This window comes from Argopecten irradians, chromosome 5 (genome assembly GCF_041381155.1).
Source record: "Argopecten irradians isolate NY chromosome 5, Ai_NY, whole genome shotgun sequence".
NCBI lineage: Eukaryota > Metazoa > Mollusca > Bivalvia > Pectinida > Pectinidae > Argopecten > Argopecten irradians.
The window spans coordinates 9,237,252-9,262,188 of record NC_091138.1 but is presented as its reverse complement, the minus strand read 5'-3'; the positions used below and the strand labels follow the sequence as shown (position 1 = coordinate 9,262,188).

The window sequence follows — 24,937 nt, the reverse complement described above, 5'->3', positions numbered from 1 at the left end:
GACCTGTTGATAGATGGATTAATGGTGGTAAGGAAGGAAGAACAATAGATCATAGACAGGAGGCCAAATAAACAATCCACTCACTGATGATAATAGAACATCAATATCATTGAACAACAGATGAGCACAAGACAATATTAAGCTTGTAATTCAAATTATTTCATTTAAAGACAAAACTGCCAGCTTTATATTAGTACTTACTTGCTCAGATAAAACACATACAAACAATAGCAGCTAAGCAGGTTATTTTTAGACATCAATTATAACATCTGATGAAACAATTAACTGTCACTGGATACTTTATTTAGGACTGATCGTAAAGCAAACATATTTTTACTGACATTCATTGATTTTTATTTATCTCTTTAAGCATAATTTCTGCAATACATTCATTTAAAAGAATCAATTCAAACTATAATTTATGTATTTCACTTAATAAGTATGTAACGAAATAAAAAGAGTGAACAAACTTAGGAGTTATGTTGGCTCACTATAAGGGTCTAATACAAGGCCTGCAATACAAGTACATTAAAGTTAGGTTATTAAGAAAGCAGCACACGATATTCACCATGTTCATCAAACATCGTTATACCATAGACACATGCATTAATTACTTCATTTTATCCAGCCTTCATGCATTATATACATGTACTGTAAAAATGTTGATAATTGTAGTATTATGTTTTACTTGGAGTAGACAGAACAACATTGTTAAAGTCCTGATAGAGACAAATAAAGAAAGGTAACTTTTCAAAGTTTAATTCAAACACAATGATCAACATTTTTACAGTATGTATATCAATTACCAGATGTTACAATCATACTGATTAATGCATAACTTGTCAGCAGCGAACCAATACATACGATGCACATGCAAATGTCACACATGCCTTGTAAGTTTAAATGTCAAACAACACTGAGGATATTTAAGGCAGCACCACGACACAAGAAAACACAAATAATAGCTATAACCATTTAATTGAATATGATCTATAATTATCAGTTTGTATTTAGAAAATTTAAAGTTTATAGTCAATCGTTCTACGATTTATTACAAGACGTTGATCATGTTGTTGTGATGTCAATAACTGTTCCTTCATGTTATATAACTTCCAGTATCTTTATCACTTGATAAACAATACATTCGATTTTACTAATCTATGTCAAAGACTTAATTTCTCATTTCGGTTTTGTCCAAGAGCAAGTGGACTAAAACTGATACTAAAAATAGATCATGTTGCTAAATATGATTGTTATGGCCACAACTATAACCTCTCTCTGATCAGCAGACACTAGGCTAAATTGATTCTGATTAGAGTACTTCAAAACAACACTGTTAAAATGATCTCTCTTACAATCTGCCTAGATTCATTTTTATAAAGACAAAAGAAAATAAATTAAAATCTTAAACACTACTACATTTTATTGATTTATTGTAAAGCAACAAAAATCTAGCATAGCTTGATTGATGTTCATTTATATACCAGATATTTTCTTACTAAATTGTCAAGAATAAGAATTGTCATGCAAATTGTAAGAGAACTAGCTATCACACTTTTGATTAAAATCTTTTAATATTTTTCATTTAACAATGAAGCTATTATGAGCATGGGTCAAGGTCAGAAATAAAATATATCTTGAAAGAAAAAATGAGGAAAGAAAATTCAAAATAATGGAAACAGTAAATAAAAGGTAGTGAAAGAGCAAAATCTGAAAAATCAAGAATTTGAAGTGTTTAGAAATTTTGATAAAGGAAATTTAAAAATTTGATAAAGCATTTTTTATGAATAGTATAAAATAAAGGAGAAAACTTCAAAATAAAATAACAATATTTCAAAAAGGAAATGACCTAAGTCATCCAATGAATCACCTCCAATGAATTCCTGTACTAATGATCTAAGTCTTTTAAACATAATCTGAGGATGAAGTTTTTAAATCTATCAATATACCAGATTATACAACTCAGTAATGTTCAGCTTCAAACTGGCATGCATATTCAGTTCATGGATGATCTTATGACATCATGCACATGGAAATGGATGCATGATCATGATGAATGACAAACATGCAGACCAAATAGGGACATAAGTACATATGTAAAAATAACGTAGAACTTTTGCATGCAATATAAAGCGGTCTCACAACAGGTAATCAATAAGGCCGAGACCTCTGGAAATACTTACGGCCCGATATATCTGGGTGGGGCAGGGATTAAAAACATTGGTTAATTAGGTGAGAAATAGGATATTATACTCTTCAGTAATTGTATTTGGAAATTAAATAAGTAAATACATTTATATTCTGAAACATAACATGAATGAGTATGATGATTTGTCATCAATGATACATGGAAAGGGTATTGTTATTAAACACTTTGAAATGAAATCTCAAAGTGATGAGAACATTTAATGTACCGATATAAAGGATGAAAAAAAATTCATAAAATCCATATCTAACACAAAAGATGACATTTTAAGTTAAACAGATAAGAGACTGTTTTTGAAAGAGAAGATTTAAGCCTTTTGGCAAAACAATATTTGTTGACATTATATGTAGTGTCTAATATCAATACTTAAAAAAATAGGTATATGATACTTTACTAATGTCATGGTGTAATCCCATACCATCGAAACACCAACCAGGCTTCATCACGTCACAAGTACATGCCATGTTTGTATGTCACATGGATGTCACATTGGTATGTCATATTGATATGTGATATTGGTACGTCACATTGGTATGTCGTATTGGCACGTCATATTGGTATGTCATATTGGTACGTCACATTGGTATGTCATATTGGTACGTCATATTGGTATGTCATATTGGTATGTCATATTGGTATGTCACATTGGTACGTCATATTGGTATGTCATATTGGTACGTCACATTGGTACGTCACATTGGTATGTCATATTGGTATGTCACATTGGTATGTCATATTGGTACGTCATATTGGTATGTCATATTGGTATGTCATATTGGTACGTCATATTGGTACGTCACATTGGTATGTCATATTGGTATGTCACATTGGTATCTCATATTGGTATGTCATATTGGTATGTCATATTGGTATGTCATATTGGTATGTCATATTGGTATGTCATATTGGTATGTCATATTGGTATGTCATATTGGTATGTCATATTGGTATGTCATATTGGTAAGTCACATTGGTATGTCATATTGGTATGTCATATTGGTATGTCATATTGGTATGTCATATTGGTATGTCATATTGGTATATGTCACATTGGTATGTCATATTGGTATGTCATATTGGTATGTCATATTGGTATATGTTGTGTGGATATGACACATACATGTACCTCCAATGAATATGATCACATGGGTATGTCACACCCATGTCTTGGATGTCGTATGAGTGCATCATATGGATGTGTCACATAAATATAAACCGTATATGAATTTGAATGAACTTTGATTTAGATATAGAAAAAGGATTATCTAGAAAAGTGAAATCTCTTCAGAAATACTGGAAACATTTGGCTTTTGTATAAATTCAAATCATGGTGTTTATATATTACTTTTGGAAAACAATCATATGTTATAATCATTCCCATAAAGCACCAATTTACTTTCACAACAAAACTTAAACCAAAGTCTACAAGAGAAAAATAGCTGAAGTACTGCCAGAGGATATTCAAATCAACTCTAAAACCATTTAAGTTTCTATGGTTACTGATAGTTTACCAACCTATGATTGAGATGTTGAGCAGGCGTGGACTCCCTTCATCACCATCTCTCACGGTTACTGTTGACAAGCGTTTGCCCTACAAAATAAAAAATAACATTTTGCAATCAAGGAAAATATAATGGGCACTTATTTATAACAAAAGATCCCAGATGAATCTTGGAGCCCACCTGTTGGCCATCTTGTTGACCGATCGGTTCCAAAATGGAATATACACAACTAGGGCACTAGAGGAACCTACATACGAAATTTAAGACAGATCCCTTCAGTACTTTCTGAGAAATAGCGGTAACAAACTTTAACTACCAAAATCCATGATGGCGGCTTGTCGGACATCTGGTAGACCGATCGGTCCCAAAAAGTAACATGCAAAACTAGGGCACTAGAGGAACCTACACATAACATTTAAGTTAGATCTTTTCAGTACCTTCTGAGAAATAGTGGTAACAAACTTAATCTACCAAAATCCAGGATGGTGTGCTGTCAGCCATCTTGTTGACAGATCGGTTCTAAAATGCAATATGCACAACTAGGGCACTAGAGGAACGTTCCTACATATGAAATTTGAGACTGATCCCTTCAGTACTTTCTGAAAAATAATGGTAACAAAGTCAACTACCAAAATCCAAGATGGCGGATGGTCGGCCATCTTGTTGACTGTTTGGTTCTAAAATGCGAAATGCACAAGTAGGGCACAAGAGGAACCTTCATATGAAATTTAAGACAGATCCCTTTTGTACTTTCTGAGAAATAGCGCTAACAACAGATCCCTTTTGTACTTTCTGAGAAATAGCGCTAACAAACCTCAACTATCAAAATCCAAGATGGTGCCCTAGCGACCATCATGTTGACCGATCAGTCCAAAAATGCAATATGAATAACTAGGGCCTAAGGGGAACCTACATATCAAAGAAAAATATTCCTTTTGCACTTGCTGAGAAATTGTGGTAACAAGAATTGTTAATGGATGGACGGATGGAAGGACAGATGTACGGACGGATGGAAGCACAGAAGGACAGAAGGATGAACGGACGACGGACCACTGACGAAAGGCAATTTGAATAGCCCACAACCTGATGATGGTGGGCTAAAAAACTGTTTTCTACCCAAGGTACAGTCAAACCTGTCTATAAAGACCACCCAAGGGACAGTCAAGTCTATAAAGACCTCCAAAAAACCTGTATATAAAGACCTCCAAAAAACCTGTATATAAAGACCACCCAAAAATCTGTATATAAAGACCTCCCAAGGGACAGAGGGGAAATGGCCTACACATGGGTTGAATTGTGTTAAAATTGGTCATTTCGGAGCGTAGAAAAGTTATCAAGCAGGTGATTACTAAGGCAGGTTTGACGGTATAAGTAGTAATTACTACATTCTGTGTTTGTCAGTGGAACGTTGTATTTTTCAGAGTAGTTTTCGGTCATGAAATAATGACATCACAATCCACATCACAAGCCAACCTACAAAGAGCAGATGACTCAAACAAATCTACTTACTATATCTGAGCCTTCAAAGACAAACACTTTGAGAGAGGTGGCACCAAAGACGGGTGGAGAATCCTGCTCATCACCGACATCAATGATCACGTTGGCTGTGGCATTGTTACTGACACCAGACTGTTTACCATCAGGGTTATCCTAGCAACAAATAAAATCATCACAAAATTGATACAAAATGTTCTAAACTAGGATCACCACTAAAAAATAGGGATGGGTATTGGAAGGTCTAAAACCATATGATACGTATTGACAATATACTGAAACAATACACGATACGTATTGGCGATACAGTGGACCTCTTTTTCAAATTTTGACAATTGTGTTTTGAATATTGTGACAATAAAAGAAAGTTTTGATAAAACATTCTATAACCTGAAAAAATCTACCAAACCTTTGATTCGGTTTAGCATGTGTGTTAATTAATTTCTGTCAATTTGTATTCTTAGTTTCAAAAAGGCATTTCTAATCCATCTAGGTGACACAGATGCTTTAACACTTCCTTTTGATTGAAATGCTCTTACTTGAATAATGTTTTAGAATAAATTTTGTTTGGAATTTCCTATTTCTATAACAAAAACGGGTTGAGTTGTTAAAACGATACAGTGATATACAGCATGTTTGTGTATCGATATTCGATATCCTTCTGAAAACGAATACATATCAGTATATCAATATATTGATCCAGCCCTACTAGAGAACAGAAATTATAACGTGAACCAATGGCAAACTACAAAGCACCCACCAACACTATCAAACTCTTACCACCCACCACCACTATCAAACTCTTACCACCCACCACAATTATCAAACTACTACCATCTACCACCACTATCAAACTGCTACCACCCACCACCACTATCAAACTACAACCACCCACCACCACTATCAAACTACTACCACCCACCACCACTATCAAACTACAACCACCCACCACCACTATCAAACTACAACCACCCACCACCACTATCAAACTACTACCACTTACCACCACTATCATACTACTACCACCTACCACCACTATCAAACTACAACCACCCACCACTACTATCAAACTACAACCACCCACCACCACTATCAAACTATTACCACCCACCACCACTATCAAACTACAACCACCAATCACCACTAACAAGCTCTTACCACCCACCACCACTATCAAACTACAACCACCCAACATCACTATCAATCACAACCACCCACCACCACTATCAATCACAACCACCCACCACCACTATCAAACTCTTACCACCCACCATCACTGTCAAGCTCTTACCACCCACCACCACTATCAAACTACAACCACCCACCACCACTATCAAACTACTACCACCCACCACCACTATCAAACTACAACCACCGATCACCACTAACAAACTCTTACCACTAACCACCACTTATCGAACTACAATCACCCACCACCACTATCAAACTCTTACCATCCACCACCACTATCAAACTCTTACCACCAAGCACCACTATCAAGCTACTACCACCCACCACCACTATCAATCACAACCACCTACCATCACTATCAAACTACAACCACCCACCATCATTATAAAACTACAACCAGCAACCACAACTATCAAACTACTACCACCCACCACCACTATCAAACAACTACCACCCACCACCACTATCAATCACAACCACCCAACACCACTATCAAACTACTACCACCTACCACCACTATCAAACTACTACCACCTACCACCACTATCAAACTACTACCACCCACCACCACTATCAAACAACTACCACCCACCACCACTATCAATCACAACCACCCAACACCACTATCAAACTACTACCACCTACCACCACTATCAAACTACTACCACCCACCACCACTATCAAGCTACTACCACCCACCACCACTATCAATCACAACCACCCACCATCACTATCAAACTACAACCACCCACCATCACTATAAAACTACAACCAGCAACCACCACTATCAAACTACTACCACCCACCACCACTATCAAACAACTACCACCAACCACCACTATCAATCACAACCACCCAACACCACTATCAAACTACTACCACCTACCACCACTATCAAACTACTACCACCTACCACCACTATCAAACTACTACCACCCACCACCACCATCAAACTACTACCACTTACCACCACTATCATACTACTACCACCACTATCAAACTACTACCACCCATCACCACTATCAAACTACTACCACCCACCACCACTATCAATCACAACCACCCATCACCACTATCAAACTACTACCACCCACCACCACTATCAATCACAACCACCCACCACCACTATCAAACTACTACCACCCACCACCACCATCAAACTACTACCACCCACCACCACCATCAAACTACTACCACCTACCACCACTTTCAAACTACTACCACCCATCACCACCATCAAACTACTACCACTTACCACCACTATCATACTACTACCACCTACCGCCACTATCAAACTACTACCACCCACCACCACTATCAAACTACTACCACCCACCACCACTATCAATCACAACCACCCACCATCACTATCAAACTACAACCACCCACCATCACTATAAAACTACAACCAGCAACCACCACTATCAAACTACTACCACCCACCACCACTATCAAACAACTACCACCAACCACCACTATCAATCACAACCACCCAACACCACTATCAAACTACTACCACCTACCACCATTATCAAACAAACTACTACCACCTACCACCACTATCAAACTACTACCACCCACCACCACCATCAAACTACTACCACTTACCACCACTATCATACTACTACACCACCACTATCAAACTACTACCACCCATCACCACTATCAAACTACTACCACCCACCACCACTATCAATCACAACCACCCATCACCACTATCAAACTACTACCACCCACCACCACTATCAATCACAACCACCCACCACCACTATCAAACTACTACCACCCACCACCACCATCAAACTACTACCACCCACCACCACCATCAAACTACTACCACCTACCACCACTTTCAAACTACTACCACCCATCACCACCATCAAACTACTACCACTTACCACCACTATCATACTACTACCACCTACCGCCACTATCAAACTACTACCACCCATCACCACTATCAAACTACTACCACCCACCACCACTATCAATCACAACCACCAACCACCACTATCATACTACTACCACCTACCACCACTATCAAACTACTACCACCCATCACCACTATCAAACTACTACCACCCACCACCACTATCAATCACAACCACCCACCACTACCATCAAACTACTACCACCTACCACCACAACAAACTACTACCACCCATCACCACTATCAAACTACTACCACCCACCACCACTATCAATCACAACCACCCACCACTACCATCAAACTACTACCACCTACCATCACTGTGAAACTATAACCACCTGCCATCACTATCAATCTACAACCACCCACCACCACCATCAAAGTTATACCACCCACTGCTGCTTTCACAAGACTTTAGCAATCATACTACATTTAGATCTTTTGGGAAATTAAGGGTCATTGTATTCAATCTAAAAAGTGCAAATTTGCTAATTAATCATCCCTATAAACGAGTACCTGATGGCCATGCTATAGTACAATACCGTTTTTTATACTTTTACAGCAGCCAGACCTTTGTAAAATTGTATTAATGTCTTTCATAAGACAAAACTTTGTAGCCCTTCATCCCAGCATGTTACAGGCCCAGTATCAGGTCCCAAGGCCTCTTAGTTATCAACAAGAAGTAATTTTAAAATTTAGTTTATTTGACCCATTTGACCTTGAATGAAGGTCAAGGTCATCAAAATCTAGTCTCAATTTCACAAAAAAACCTGACTTAAGTAAAAAAAATTGATATACATTACAGAATGAGAAAACTCAATATCTGACTTAAGTCTGCACTTTTGATTCGAGAAATCGCAGACTGATCATATTCCTAATGTACAATTTATTTTTAAGGGCACTTACTCTTGCTTGTACTGTTAAAAAGTAACCTTTTTGGGTCTCATAATCCAGGGCTTTTTTCACAAAGATGATTGCCCTATATTTTGTGATGCCGTTTACTTCCTCAATGAACTCCCCGCCAACTCCAAAGGCATCACAGGCCTCAACACTCTGTAACAGACAGGTTAATACCCAGGTAAAACTAACGTCAAATCAGCATATACAATATATACTTATCAGATCATTGGCCTTCTTATGTACTATTTATATCAATCATCTAACCATAGTTGAGATAATTATACCGGTAATGTCCTTTTATCATCCTGGTGATGTCCTTGACCTTATTATATGGGTGATGTCCTTGACCTTATTATACAGGTGATGTCCTTGACCTTTTTACACAGGTTATGTCCTTGATCTTATTATACAGGTGGTGTCCTTGACCTAATTATATGGGTGATGCCCTTAATCTTATTAAATGGGTGATGTCCTTAATCTTATTATACTGGTTATGTCCTTGACCTTATTACATGGGTGGTACCCTTGACCTTATTATATTGATAATGTTCTTAATCTTATTATACAGGTGATGTCCTTGACCTTTTTATACTGGTTATGTCCTTGACCTTATTACATGGGTGATACCCTTGACCTTATTATATTGATAATGTTCTTAATCTTATTATACTGGTTATGTCCTTGACCTTATTACATGGGTGATGCCCTTAACCTTATTATATGGGTGATGCTCTTAACCTTATTATATGGGTGATGCCCTTGACTTTATTATACAAGTGATGTCCTTGACCTTATTATATGAGTGATGCCCTTGACTTTATCATACAGGTGATGTCCTTGATCTTATTATATGGGTGATGTCCTTTATCTTATACAGGTGATGCCCTTGACTTTATTATATAGGTGATGTCCTTGACCTTATCATATGGGTGATGTTCCTGATCTTATTATACAGGTGATGTTCTTGACCTATTTATACAGGTGATGCCCTTGACCTTATTATATGGGAGATGTCCTTGACCTTATCATATGGGTGATGTCATTGGCCTTATTATACAGGTGATGTCCTTGATCTTATTTTATGGGTGATGCCCTTGACTTTATAATACAGGTGATTTCCTTGACCTTATTATACAGGTGATGTCCTTGACCTTATTATATGGGTAATGTCCTTGACCTTATTACAGGTAATGCCCTTGACCTTATTATATGGGTGATGTCCTTGACCTTATTATACAAGTAATACCATTGACCTTATTACAGGTAATGCCCTTGACCTTATTATACAAGTAATGCCATTGACCTTATTACAGGTAATGCCCTTGACCTTATTATATGGGTGATGTCCTTGACCTTATTATACAAGTAATGCCCTTGACCTTATTACATAGGTGTTAATGGCCATGACTTTATCATATAGACGGTGTTGTTAACTTTACTATACTTTTGATTTTCCTTGACGTTACTGGTTATGTGGTTGACCACATCACATCTGATATTCTGTGACTTTCACAAGTTACAATGTCCATTACTTTTTAACTGACCTTTGAGTCAGCCACATCTACTTTGCAGGTCATTTCCATCTCAGCATTCCAACCCACATCTAGATCAGAAGCGATGACATCACTGTAGATAGTTGTTCCTATCTGGATATACTACAAAATTAAAAAGAAAGTTCTCTTATTACAGATTCGTTTAAATAAACTGCTGTTTCAACAGACATCATCAATTGTTATAAATAACAATAGTTCACAACTAGCGCCAATAACTGAACTTCTTCATATACATCCCTACTGCTAAGAGAAACGAGTTAAAAACTGCAACAATTGAACTTACCTCAGAAACGACTGTACCGTAACCTACAGATCTCTCAAACGCTGGAGCATTGTCATTCTCATCCAGCACTGTAACCTTTATTGGAATGCTGGTCTGAAAAATTGGAGACAAAAGTTAATACCAGAATATATCAATACATTTACATTCATCTTAAAACTGTTAGAGCAGGTTTAGGCTTTATGTTCTCCTAATCCATGGTGTTAAAATCCACGAAAAGTATCAAGCTTAGATTTCAATTCATGTTTATTCACAAGCCAATAAATGCACCAATCTCATTATAATACTATACAGATAAACTTTAGACACACAACGGCGACCATACTGATAAATATAGTTATGAAAGGCAACGCATGTATTTTATCAACATCAAAAATCTTTGCTTTATCTCAACTTTGTAAAATATTGATTAGTGAACCGATCTTAAATCTGAAGATATTAAATCATCAGGAGGACATACTGCATTGATGTAACGCAAAAACTCTAGAAAACAAATTAATTATTAAAAAAAACCTAAAAAATAGTAACACACAGTTTACACTTTTTGAGTTATAGTTTTTTTTTGTGTTTTTAGTTTTTACGTCATGGCAGCCATATTGGATTTTTCACCTACTTGATTTTATTCACTGCCCATCTTCAGATACATGTACATAGTTTTAATATTCTGAAATAGTTTTTTTCCTATGTCTTTCCATTTTACTTGTATAGTGTAAACAAAAACACAATATAATGTTAAATATTTTGGCAGAAATTTAAACTGATGAGGTATGATGTCATGGTGACCATATTGGATTTTCGACCAACATGAAAATGTTGCAGTCACTCCTTCAACTCATACTATACAACATGACAACAAATTCATTATAATTAGCATAATTGCAGAAGAAGTATAATAATAACAAGAGGCTCATGGGCCTTAACAGTCACCTGATATTTGATACAAATCAGTTATATAATTTACAAGCCAACTGATGGCTTTTGTTCACGAAATAGGAACATACATGTACATCTAATAGATCTACAATACATACAAAATTTCATTAAGCTCGGATCATATTTACAAGATTAATGATTATAATTGCAAAGGGCAATAACTTTGTAAGTTACAATCTAATCAGGTCGCTTTTCAAGATTGTCCGAGATCTTTCCAATTTTAGTCTAAATACAAAGTCTGATGAAGCTGAGTGCGTATTTATTCAAGTTATTGTATTCACAAGGTCCAATAATAATTATTAGTACAAAGCGCAATAACTCCTTGAATTATCGTTGAATCAAGCTGATTTTCGAACTCGTTCAAGATATTTCTAATGTTAGTCTACATAAAAAGTTTCATTAAGTTCAGTTAATATTTATTTAAATTATCGCGTTAACAAGGTCCAATAGTAATTATTAGTGAAAAAGGCAATAAATCTGTAATTTACAGTCGAATCAAGCCGATTTTCAATTTGGTCAGAGATCTTTCCAATGTCAGTCTAAATATAGTTTCATTTAGCTCGGTGAATATTTACTCATATAATCGTGTTCACAAGGAAATATTAACATACTTCTCATGACACACGACAACGGACAAAAGATTATCGCAATAGGTCACCATGACCTATGGTCAGGTGACCTAAAAAACAGAACAAAAACAATAGGTCTTTTCACTCGAAGGTGAAAAGTCCTAATTAGTCCACGTGTTACACATCCTATAGCCATTGTCCCTATAGTTTATACAGTATTCTATGTGTTCATTGTTATGTTTTTGTGAACATTCATGACCATGCTTGATATGTAGTAATTCTATTTGGTTTTTTGTGTGTGTTTTGACAAAGGGGCAGATCACCTCGAAAATTTAACAATATTTTGTCCACACTGTTAGAATTACTTCATTGCCCTATATTTACAACTAAAAGTATTGCATATCTTACAGACATATGTTTATAAGGATCCAGTATTATATAGAAAACAACTGTTGATATAACTCTCTTGACCCACATCCCAAAGAGACGGTATAGTTATATATACTCACAGTTACTGATGCCGAATTCAATTTGGCGATAAAAGTAACAATTAAGTTGTTGGCCTGTGCTTTCTAAAATAGAAGAAAAAATAAACAGGTTTAATGAAATGTAGCAAAATTACTGAGTCATATGAAAATAGATCAAATCAGCCTTAACCTCTTCTCTATTCATCATCTTAAATTTCAAGACAAAAGACAAGCCCCAACAGCAAACGTGTACATGCCATTTGAGCATGTAAACTAATCAAAATAAGATAGAGGCAGAAAAAGACTTGACAAGCTTTAAGGGTACAAAAATAAACCTATGGACAATGAAATCTAAATTAAAGAACATTACGACCGATTGCGTCCACCCATCCGTACATACCTCTCTGTCCAAGATGGCTGTGGTTGTGATAACCTCTCCGGTTGATGATACATCAAAATAGTTATCGCCAGCGGCTATCTCCTTCTCATAGGTAACACCACTGTTAGGCTGACCGTCAACATAAGCAACCAGCTGACCAATGTAGGTATCTAAGTACATCAAGCAAAATGACCAATGTAGGTATCTAAGTGCATCAAACAAAATGACCAATGTAGGTATCTAAGTACATCAAACAAAATGACCAATGTAGGTATCTAAGTACATCAAACAAAATAACCAATGTAGGTATCTAAGTACATCAAACAAAATGACCAATGTAGGTATCTAAGTACATCAAACAAAATGACCAATGTAGGTATCCAAGTACATCAAACAAAATGACCAATGTAGGTATCTAAGTGCATCAAACAAAATGACCAATGTAGGTATCTAAGTACATCAAACAAAATGACCAATGTAGGTATCTAAGTGCATCAAACAAAATGACCAATGTAGGTATCTAAGTACATCAAACAAAATGACCAATGTAGGTATCTAAGTACATCAAACAAAATGACCAATGTAGGTATCTAAGTACATCAAACAAAATGACCAATGTAGGTATCTAAGTACATCAAACAAAATGACCAATGTAGGTATCTAAGTACATCAAACAAAATAACCAATGTAGGTATCTAAGTACATCAAACAAAATGACCAATGTAGGTATCTAAGTACATCAAACAAAATGACCAATGTAGGTATCCAAGTACATCAAACAAAATGACCAATGTAGGTATCTAAGTACATCAAACAAAATGACCAATGTAGGTATCTAAGTACATCAAACAAAATGACCAATGTAGGTATCTAAGTACATCAAACAAAATAACCAATGTAGGTATCCAAGTACATCAAACAAAATAACCAATGTAGGTATCTAAGTACATCAAACAAAATGACCAATGTAGGTATCTAAGTGCATCAAACAAAATAACCAATGTAGGTATCTAAGTACATCAAACAAAATGACCAATGTAGGTATCTAAGTACATCAAACAAAATGACCAATGTAGGTATCTAAGTACATCAAACAAAATAACCAATGTAGGTATCTAAGTACATCAAACAAAATAACCAATCGTTACGATGTGATATTTTGGTATTACTGAAGAATGTGGTGTCCAACCTGATGCCGATCGGAACGGGTTAGTTTCAAGGTTATATGTGTCTTGAAAAAACATATGTAACCTTAACCTGGTTGGAACAATAATACATCATGGTTGAGATCAATTTCATGTGTTTTCAGTGGCTTTCTCACATTGCCACTTTATTTTATCTTTTTATTATTGTATTTTTCTTCTATGTTTTGAACACAAAATTGAGTAGTCATCTAATATCTATCAAATTAACCTTTTGGTCTTTCTTAGTACTTAGGGATACTTTGTTTATTATTTTTCTGGATTTTTTGCCACTTCTCATTGGTCAAAAACATGCCACATGATCACCGATAAAAAACTAATATTGCACAATTTTTCCGTAAGTACTTTATAGAAAAAGTATATTGCACGGTTATTTTTAGATAACATTATCGTCTACGTTACCAAAACACTTCGTATTCCAGGCGCTTTGAAACAAACGCTTTGATGACCCGAGTTTGAAGCGTAACACAAAATGTGACAGGCGACGTTGATTGTTTCGGTTTCTTTCAAAGCTGATGATGACTTCCAGATGATTACTACAGTTTAAATTTAAGCTTTTAAATTTTCAACATAATCACGGTAGGAGAGTAGGAAATAATCGAATAACATTCATTAAGTGTCTGGAGCCATTGAATAGTGATTATGTTTGATGTTTATTTTTAAATTCCACCTACAATGTAGGCTAGTTACAACATTAGGCCAATCCTACTGCATGTATACGATTTTTATTTTACGAAAGAGTACTAATCATAAGAGAATGTATCTTAATGTCAATCAGAATCTGTAAATATATGTTTCACATCGAAGTGGATTATTTTAACAGAGAACAAACTATACATTTAATTGACTGTGTCCTTAAGACATGGAGCTACAGGTATAATGGAGTACATGTAGGCCCTACATATGCAATTTACAAACACGCATGCACCGGGTGCATGTAATAAAAGCTTTAAGTGCATCAATTGATACTGTTTTCATATTTTGTTTTTAAATTAAACTTGTTACAAAATCATAAGATTGTAACTGTCATCACTAAGCAGAATTTACAATGCGATACTATTTTGCTTCACACCCATTTCAAAATGTAAAAAATCCTGAAAAATAATAAAACAATTATAGCATTATGATTTCGATCAATACATGGTTATATCGACCTCATCAAAATGCTATATTTGTATAATATTGATTATGAACCAATATATATGTAACATATTTAACAAAGTACAACATAGTTAACAAAGTACATACCCCCCCCCCCCCTGGTTATAGGTATACACCTTCATGAGGACCTATATACACTGTGTAACACAAGTAACAACTCACCAGGTGGGGTATTTTCAAAGACACCCTCATTTGTGAGCCTCTTTTTCAGGTTACCATCAATCCCACTGACATCAAAATCCAGAAAATTCACCTCTAGAATAGGAAAGGTCAAAGAAGAAAGGTCACAAATATTGTTTGTAAGTTGATCAATGTGCGTTTTGTATTGAGTTTTTTTCTTCAGTGAATTACTAAGTGTTAATTTCTCAAAGTAAGGCCTACTTCAATGACATACATTAAACAGCATCTGTTTCCAAGGGAGGTATACATCTGAATAAGTCATGTTATCTCTCATTAACAGATTATATCATGTATTTTTTAACCTGAATTAAACAAGTTAAATTGCATTCATGTTAATCAAATAATTTATATTTCTGTTAATTGTATAAGAGCTCAGCTTGACCAATCTACAGATTACTCGGACAAGTTCCATGCCTGTGTCATTTTCATCTATATTACCAGGCACATTTATCTCTGGTATCAGATATTCTTACATGTAACTGTTTGTTGATTAAAAGATAATGATCATGATCAGTTTTATCATCAATTTACACAATATAGATCATCATTAATACTAATAACTTTAATAACATGCATGACTGCATAATATAGATAATATACATACCAACTGCAATCACAGGCACCAGAAATACTAAAAAGATAATAATATATATTCTTAGTAAGTCTGAAATAAAAAAAAATCTAATATGATATCTATACAACTGGATCTAAAATGCATCACTTATATACACTGTAAGTATAACATCTTTGATCATATAAATATAATTTATCGCCCCTCGGACAGAAATGTCCCCAAATGATTGGCGGAGAGCCGTCACATGGTGATCCCCCAACACATTTTAGGGGATCAGTAAATTTTATTATGGTGTAATATGGTGGCTCTCGCCTTCAATTCGCTTCAAAATTTAAACACCATTTCATTACCGTAAAACTATATATTACTTTTTATTTTTTGTGTAAAATTATTTTAAGTCATTTTAATACTTCAAATTAAATAAAATGCATTTTTTAAATATGAGTTGCTTCCCCTACACCAGCTGAAAGTTGATGATGCGGTGAAAGTCAAACGTAACAATGCAAGCGTTTTCTCGACTGTGATTATAAACAAATGGAGGGGTTCGTAGGACATAAATACCATTCATCACTATACAATCAATGTATCAGCATTACTTTAAAGTGATTATAATTACCTCAGAGAGATGCAGAGATGATCAAGGAGATTGCACTTTAAATGTTGGATGGATGTTTGTGTCACTTTTGTTTGTGATGCTTTCAATATACAACCTTGAGTCTTGTGTCATATTGACGTAGGCCTAACAGTTAATTTACTGTACAAGGAACGTCGATATTATTGTTGTTTATAAATTATTTAGTACTTTAATTGTTCTGCAGGTTCCTTATACAGTATATTTGCAGATTCCGAAAATCAATCAATAAATATGTAGGCCCAAGACACTTCTGAATTGTTTTAAAAGCGGCGATTGTTTGTATCCTTCGCCAGCATGATTCAAGTTTGATTTCAGATTCTTGACCAAACAAATAGGAAACAAAAATTTTAAACAGGAAGACCTAATTAAATGAAACAAACCAATGGTCCTTGATGCGATAAATTTGTTATATAGTCAGTTGCTGACCCCCGATAAAGGCATAGAGGGTCAGTAATAAGTATAGGAGGCTCGGGCTAATCTCTCGTCCCCTATAAATCTCAATACTGACCCTCTATGCCTTTATAGGGGGTCAGCAACTGACTATATAACTAAAAATATGCTACAGACTTTGGATTGCAAAAATAACTTTTGAATCCATAATGTATCCAGCTATATCTTTTAATTTAGCCAATCGACATATATAGGAGATTTCAGAAAAGATGGCGATGACGTCACACAAAGGTACACATAAACATAGAGGGAACACAGCCGCTTGGGATGTTTGTTTACATTTTATTGCAATAAATAGTACGACAATCCGAGAACTCTTGCGTTATTTTAATTATAAAAAGGGTACATAAATATATTTATCAAAAATATTTAGATATAAACATCTGGTATTCATATATTTTACTTTGTTTATACTCCATTTTCGACCGCCGCGAGAAAAAAACACGGTCGCCATTAGACTGACGTATAAACATTGACAGAAGTTACAAAATTGACAGAAACTACAAATTAAATTCCAAGTTTCCCCAAATATTATACTGACATTTTAATATGCGATTACTGTTTTCTAAGTCTAACTTGTTAAAACACCTTACGATGTGTGATTATGACCAAAATTTGCCTTCGTATAGATCACCCCAAGCGCACGGCAGCCATAACGTACGGTACTGCCGAGATCCCGAATTTCGTCATTTTTCAGAGTCACAAAATTATGTGTTCTGGTTAACTTTTTCGTCAGAAATTTTGGAATTTAGTTTATGACATTCAAATGAGTCATTTTATAGTTACTTTTTATCACATTTTAAAACAAAACTTCGAGTATTTTAGGATTCTCGAAGCCGTGCGTAATGTGTCCTGGTCGGCATTTATAGTAATTACTATCTAGCTATATTCATAAATGTAAATGTAGTCTATCTAACATGTATTCAAATTATTTAAAAGTAATATCATCTCAATTTGAGACTTCACATAACGGCACATGGAATAAAAGTGGCTAAAAAATAAAAAGTAAACTCATGAAATTGAACGATTTCACTATTTTATTTTTCGAGATATCGGCAGCCATACTGTACGTGTGCGTACATGTACACATACATCTTCATTTATGTGTAACAGTGGTTTATACCATTCATTTAAAATAATATATACATGGGAAATAACGAAATATATATCTTTTACACGTACTTATTGAGATATGTGTTGGTAATTACGTATTAATAGTATTTTCCCAATTATTGGCTGTTACCCGAGGTGATCTACCAGCGAAGCCATGCACGAGCGGCCGTGGTCTGGCCAGGTGGTTCACATTTCGTTATATTTATATTAATTAGTGTTATGAACAGATTTTTCGTGTATAACAGAAATATGATACATTAAAATCAATTATATATTCATAACTTTTTCACAACATGGATTTCTACGTGTGAACAAAAAGCGGGTACGTGTGACGGCCCGGCACCGCTTCGCAAGCTGGCTTCAACACTAAATCTACACAAATATATTTAGCAATGAACAATTGTAAATATAAATGTCTGTAACATCTGAAACAATAAGAAACTATTTTAAAATCAGAAGCAAGTATGAAAGTGTATACTTTTGCCAACATATCGATTGTGTAGCAGGGATGTACGTATCTGTTATTGTTTTTATTAGTCGCCGTACTGTGTTTGTACCTTTGAGGACCCGGATGTAAACTTTCCGTGACGTCACGCCATCTTTTCTGAAATCTCCTATTGGATCCTGTATGTAACACTTGGATCTGTAAGTCTGGACTGCATGGACAAGCTTAAAGGTCAAGTTGTCCATATTATAACCCATATAACCAGTGGCAGCTTAACTAGATAACCTGGTCAGGTGTTGTTTTTTTGTCCCAGACTCACACCATGCTGACTTAATTATAACTTATTAAGAGATCCATTATATATATATATAGCTATAGTTCTAGGTATTGGGTTAAAACTCTGGACTGAGTAGCAGCTATGTAAACATTATACAAAATGTGTATATATAATTACAATGCTTAATTACCTGATGAGCTTGGGTTTTTTTGTCAACTTACCTGCTGTCAGCAGCAGATGTAAAGTGGACCTCATCTTGAGTCTCATACACTCTTATAGTATTTGACCTGTAAATATCCAAATGTGCATGTCATAAAGCAATATTACTTTTCAAAATTCGTCTTCATAACAGCTACATACACTGTCTATATATATATAGAGTAAATGCATATTGAAACTAAACTGGCAGAGGCCTGGACGTTATGAACGTTACGATGAAGACTATTTTAACAAATCCGTACTTCATATGGGGATATTGAATACAAACAAATATACATAATGACGACTTCGATTACAGTAAGTGTAGTTTACTATACAATAAATATAATATAAACAAAAATGTTGACCACCCCTCTTTTCTGGATGAACGGCTCATTCGGTAATATGCCGATAATTAAAGCAATAAAAACAATACCTTACCTGTGACAGGTGCGATTTCTACAGGTGAGATACTAAATAAGAAATTCCGATTGCCGAAAGTTATTAATTTCCCAAAGCCATACGATCGGTTTCTTTAGTATTCCTACGAGCCTGTAGATGTATATGCACACCCTGTATGTGTGTATATTCCAGTATTGAAAATAGCATGACCAGTCTATTGATTGACGAAAACCGGTTTTGCAGGTTGTTTATTTATAGTTGTATTGTTGAATGCTCCACCTCTAATTTTCTGGTGTGGTTATAATTTTACTTGACAAAGTTTTAACGAAAAGAAATTATAGTAAATTCCAATATTTTAGAGACCTAAAACTATATCAATATCTTATTACATTTTGAAATAATAAATTAAAAATTGCAGGTTTGATTTTACAGAAACAATTGACAAATATTGAAAAATGAGAAAATAAAATTTCTTTATTTTGTTTTGGTGGTTTCGGTTTTATACTCACACAAGTAAAATGGCCGCCAAAGTGCGAAGAGGCGGAACGAAGTCCCACCCTCGCACAGTCTAACACGCCCATACAAACCGGTCTTGGAAGTTATGAATAGAAACAGCCTGGGTTGAATGTTGGTGTCAGGCAGGGCGTACAGCAGCTTCGTCGAGGTAAGAAAGATGCAATTTTATCCTAACTTTCTGTTGTTTACTTGTATTAAATTGATGTAGATCGTTGTTAAACGACACAACACCTTTCAACTTATCATTACGTTTGCTTATATCTTTATATTGGCAATTTATTTTGTAAATAACAATAACACAAAATTTTCCTTTTTACCGTAGATTTGCCTTATACAGTTAAACTAATGTTGTTTTACCAGATCTTCGGTCTAGATAACCATTTTTTTTTAAATTTTGGCCATATTATTATCCAATATAAAGTTGGTTTGATCTACACATAAAACTATATGTAGGACAGTGTATGTTATTGTAATGAAGAGAGGCCATGGCATGCATGATGTAGGTACACTATAGATATGACCTATAGTTGATTCCATCCCTTTGAATCCTCATCACATTAAATTACGATAACAAAAGGAGCAAAACATGAATGAATGTAGACCATATGGTTATTGTCACTCAATGGATTCCTCCAAAGAAGAATTCATAAAAATGTACATCAAAAATTAAATTTATAGATCGACAGTCCTGATATAGAGAAAATAAAGAGATTAATAAACATGTACTGACAAACTAAAGTGGAAAAAAGTCACTACCCAATATAATATTCATGGATATATAGGATCTACTGTATCCATAATTATGTTGTAATATCCATAAATCAGTTTACATATAAGATCTTTCCCCAATATACCATTTCTTCTTTTATGTTTATTACCCTCCCGCCACCAACCACCTCTTGCTTGATATTATTGCTGATCACTAATTTCTTCGGAACCTCTGGAGAGACATGCATGCAGACATTACTTATAATATATATATATGACTGAAGGCAATTCCTTAAAGGGGGCAGCCAGATGTTTTAATATGAATCATGCACAGCATGGAAAGAGTGAAGCCCTACTTGTTTATTTTATTTTCTATTTCATGTAGAAGACATAATTCAGAAATAAAAGGGCACACTTTAAACTATAGAAGTATATGATGTAATAATTGTCTAGCATAAATTCAAAGAAATGAACTCAAAGATTCAGATTTCTTTGTGTCCATTCAAGGTCTGGAGTTGCCGCGTATGTTTAGGGGCCGCGTTGGCCGAGTGGTTAAGATGTACTGACATATTACCACATGCCCTCCACCTCTTGGTCGCGAGTTCGAATCCCATGTGGGGCAGTTGCCAGGTACTGACCGCTGGTCGGTGGTTTTTCTCCGGGTACTCCGGCTTTCCTCCACCAACAAACCTGGCACGTCCTTAAATGACCCTGGCTGTTAATAGGACGTTAAACTAATCAAACCAAACCAAAACGCATATGTGAATCCTATGATTTCTCCCCATTTGTTGACGTTATGTGACGTCAAGATTCCTTGTGCTCATCTTCGCCTTGGTGGATATTTTGACTGCATTCCATAACTTTTAATTCTCAAAGTGTTATTATTCAATAATAAAAAATATTTAATTACTCCTGTTATGCATTTGCATTAGTTAAATATATACAGGGGTGTAAAAATCCACTAGCCCGACGCCCGGTGTCATATCAAAAAAGTATCCCCCATCAAAAAAGTATCCGGATACTTTTTCTGCCCATCAAAAAAGTATCCACCCTATCAAAAAAGTATCCCCCCATTGTCTGTTTATGCTTTCCAAATAAAGATTGGTAATGTTAAGAAAATAAACAGAAAATCAGCAGTATATGCCTATATAGGTGACAAAGTGACTGTACAGGTAGTAAATTACACCTGGTCTACCTGTATTACATAACAGCACAGTGGGGGGGGGGGGGGGTCACACCTGACACTGATACAGGTAGAGGGCACCTATAAAATTACCTGTGTGTATATATATATATATAGCTACCACATCATCACAACAGTGAGAATAAGCATCAATCCAAAACCAAACTATGAGATAAAATTTGTTTTGAAATGTAACTATCTAATTATACTTTTTAGTGTACAGATATAACATGAAACTTGCATTTTATGTATACACAATTAAATAAGCGACAGCTGTGTATACTAACTGCATGCACTATAGTCATATAAGTGTAATTAAATACATGTATATAGTAAGGAAATAATAATGATTATAGAGAATAGATAATATCTAAAAACTAATGTTAGAAATGCTTTAACTAATTTTATGTGATCAACAAAATAATACACAATTAAATTAAATACAATCAGAAACTTTTTTAACATCATGGTATATTATGCTGATATATGTTCCAATATGAGTTCCAATATGATTCGATCATTAAAATAATTAGAGTTGGTGTTCGGGGAAGACCCCAATATAATGATCGAAGCATTATATTATGAACATGCCTGCAGATATAAATGTTATTGCAAATTGGAAACCTAATATTTTCCAATAAATAAATGGTGTATACAATGTGATGTATATATTTTTTTATGATCAATTTGTTTGTTAAAGTGTCTGCATTGATCAAGATAAAATACATTATACAATACCATGATCAATAATTGACATTAATTTGTAATACACATGTAGAAGAAAGGATATAATTATCAGGGATTATCTCAGGGCTATACATGTAGCTAGCATTGTTTTTATCAATACCACACAACAATTAATACAATAGGTGGGGACCTGTTTTAGCATTTTATGGATGCAGACACAGAGGCAGACAGAAGATATTGGATGGGGTTGAACATTAATTGAGCTGCCAATATATGAGTTTTGAAAAATTACCTGTACAAATTTTTATAACATCATTCAGGGTTTTTTGTGTTTGATATGCGTCAACATCCGACTATCTACTATAATATATAAATGAATTTGAAAATCAATTATAATCAATCATTATCTTTTTTTCAATGAAATCATCTTTAAACTAAAATACTACTGTATGTACATGCATGTATGGTGCTCATAAAATATCTTAGGGAGATTACAAAGTAAATATCTTTAAATCCAATTATGGAATGCATATATCACAATTTACGTGTACAAATAATATTTAAGAGTTCAAAATGAATTTTGGCAGTAAATCAACCACTGCAACAATCATACAGTGAAATGCGTACTTATATGCATTAAAACTAATTAGGTAAAAAATTTAATGTGGGTGTGGTCTACAAATTCATTTCACATTTCCACAGTGTTATTTAGTAATATTGTGAATGGACTTCTGTAGGTATGTTTTCATCTAAACCTGCATAGATCAAAAACATGTTTATCTTTCAATCTGAATGATTTTCACACCATCAAACATTTCACCCCGCTATGGACCATATAGCTTTAAGATTTGGAAAGCATATATACATATATATACATCAATAATTCAATCCTCAATATGTGTTAACTGGAATTTTACAAACAGGGAGGATAAATAAGTGTGTTATCTTGGGGGGATACATATCTGATGTCCATGCATGCATAGAAAAATTATCTAGGGGAGATAAGTGTAATATCAAAGGGGGATACATATTTGATGGCTATCGAGAAAATATCTAGATAGAAATTAGTGAATATCTAGGGTGGATACATATTTGATGGCCATCGAAAAAGTATCTAGGGGGAGATTAGTGTGATATTTAGGGGGGATACATATTTGATGGCTATCGAAAAAGTATCTAGGGGGAGATAAGTCTAATATCTAGGGGGGATACATATTTGATGGCCATTGAAAAAGTATCTAGGGGGAGATTAGTGTGATATCTAAGGGGGATACATATTTGATGGCCATAGAAAAAGTATCTAGGGGGAGATAAGTCTAATATCTAGGGGGGATACATATTTGATGGCCATCGAAAAAGTATCTAGGGGGAGATTAGTGTGATATCTAGGGGGGATACATATTTATTTTGATGGCCATAGAAAAAGTATCTAGGGGGAGATTAGTGTGATATCTAAGGGGGATACATATTTGATGGCCATCGAAAAAGTATCTAGGAGATTAGTGTAATATCTAGGGGGGATACATATTTGATGGCCATCGAAAAAGTATCTAGGGGGAGATTAGTGTGATATCTAAGGGGGATACATATTTGATGGCCATAGAAAAAGTATCTAGGGGGAGATAAGTCTAATATCTAGGGGGGATACATATTTGATGGCCATCGAAAAAGTATCTAGGGGGAGATTACTGTGATATCTAGGGGGGATACATATTTGATGGCCTTCGAAAAAGTATCTAGGGGAAGATTAATGTGATATCTAAGGGGGATACATATTTGATGGCTATCGAAAAAGTATCTAGG

General features: G+C 34.9%; 2 protein-coding genes across 3 annotated transcripts in view; one reads left to right on the top strand and one right to left on the bottom strand.

The window, feature by feature from the left end:
* Nucleotides 1-20,247, bottom strand: part of LOC138324253 (cadherin-87A-like) — a 36,440-nt gene extending 16,193 nt beyond the window's left edge. Inside the window, exons 1-11 of the mRNA XM_069269332.1 lie at nucleotides 20,080-20,247; nucleotides 19,662-19,727; nucleotides 16,552-16,578; nucleotides 15,930-16,022; nucleotides 13,426-13,574; nucleotides 13,068-13,130; nucleotides 11,060-11,152; nucleotides 10,768-10,878; nucleotides 9,230-9,376; nucleotides 5,218-5,358; nucleotides 3,722-3,797 (exon numbers count right to left, since the gene is read on the bottom strand). Of these exons, the coding sequence (XP_069125433.1) occupies nucleotides 3,722-3,797; nucleotides 5,218-5,358; nucleotides 9,230-9,376; nucleotides 10,768-10,878; nucleotides 11,060-11,152; nucleotides 13,068-13,130; nucleotides 13,426-13,574; nucleotides 15,930-16,022; nucleotides 16,552-16,578; nucleotides 19,662-19,707 (946 nt within the window). The 5' untranslated portion in view covers nucleotides 19,708-19,727; nucleotides 20,080-20,247. The remainder of the gene's footprint in view (nucleotides 1-3,721; nucleotides 3,798-5,217; nucleotides 5,359-9,229; nucleotides 9,377-10,767; nucleotides 10,879-11,059; nucleotides 11,153-13,067; nucleotides 13,131-13,425; nucleotides 13,575-15,929; nucleotides 16,023-16,551; nucleotides 16,579-19,661; nucleotides 19,728-20,079) is intronic.
* Nucleotides 20,248-20,564: 317 nt separating this feature from the next.
* Nucleotides 20,565-24,937, top strand: part of LOC138322809 (cadherin-87A-like) — a 49,610-nt gene continuing 45,237 nt past the window's right edge. For both annotated transcript variants that reach the window (XM_069266922.1, XM_069266924.1), the window contains exon 1: nucleotides 20,565-20,704. The gene's annotated coding sequence lies outside the window, so the exon portion shown is untranslated. The remainder of the gene's footprint in view (nucleotides 20,705-24,937) is intronic.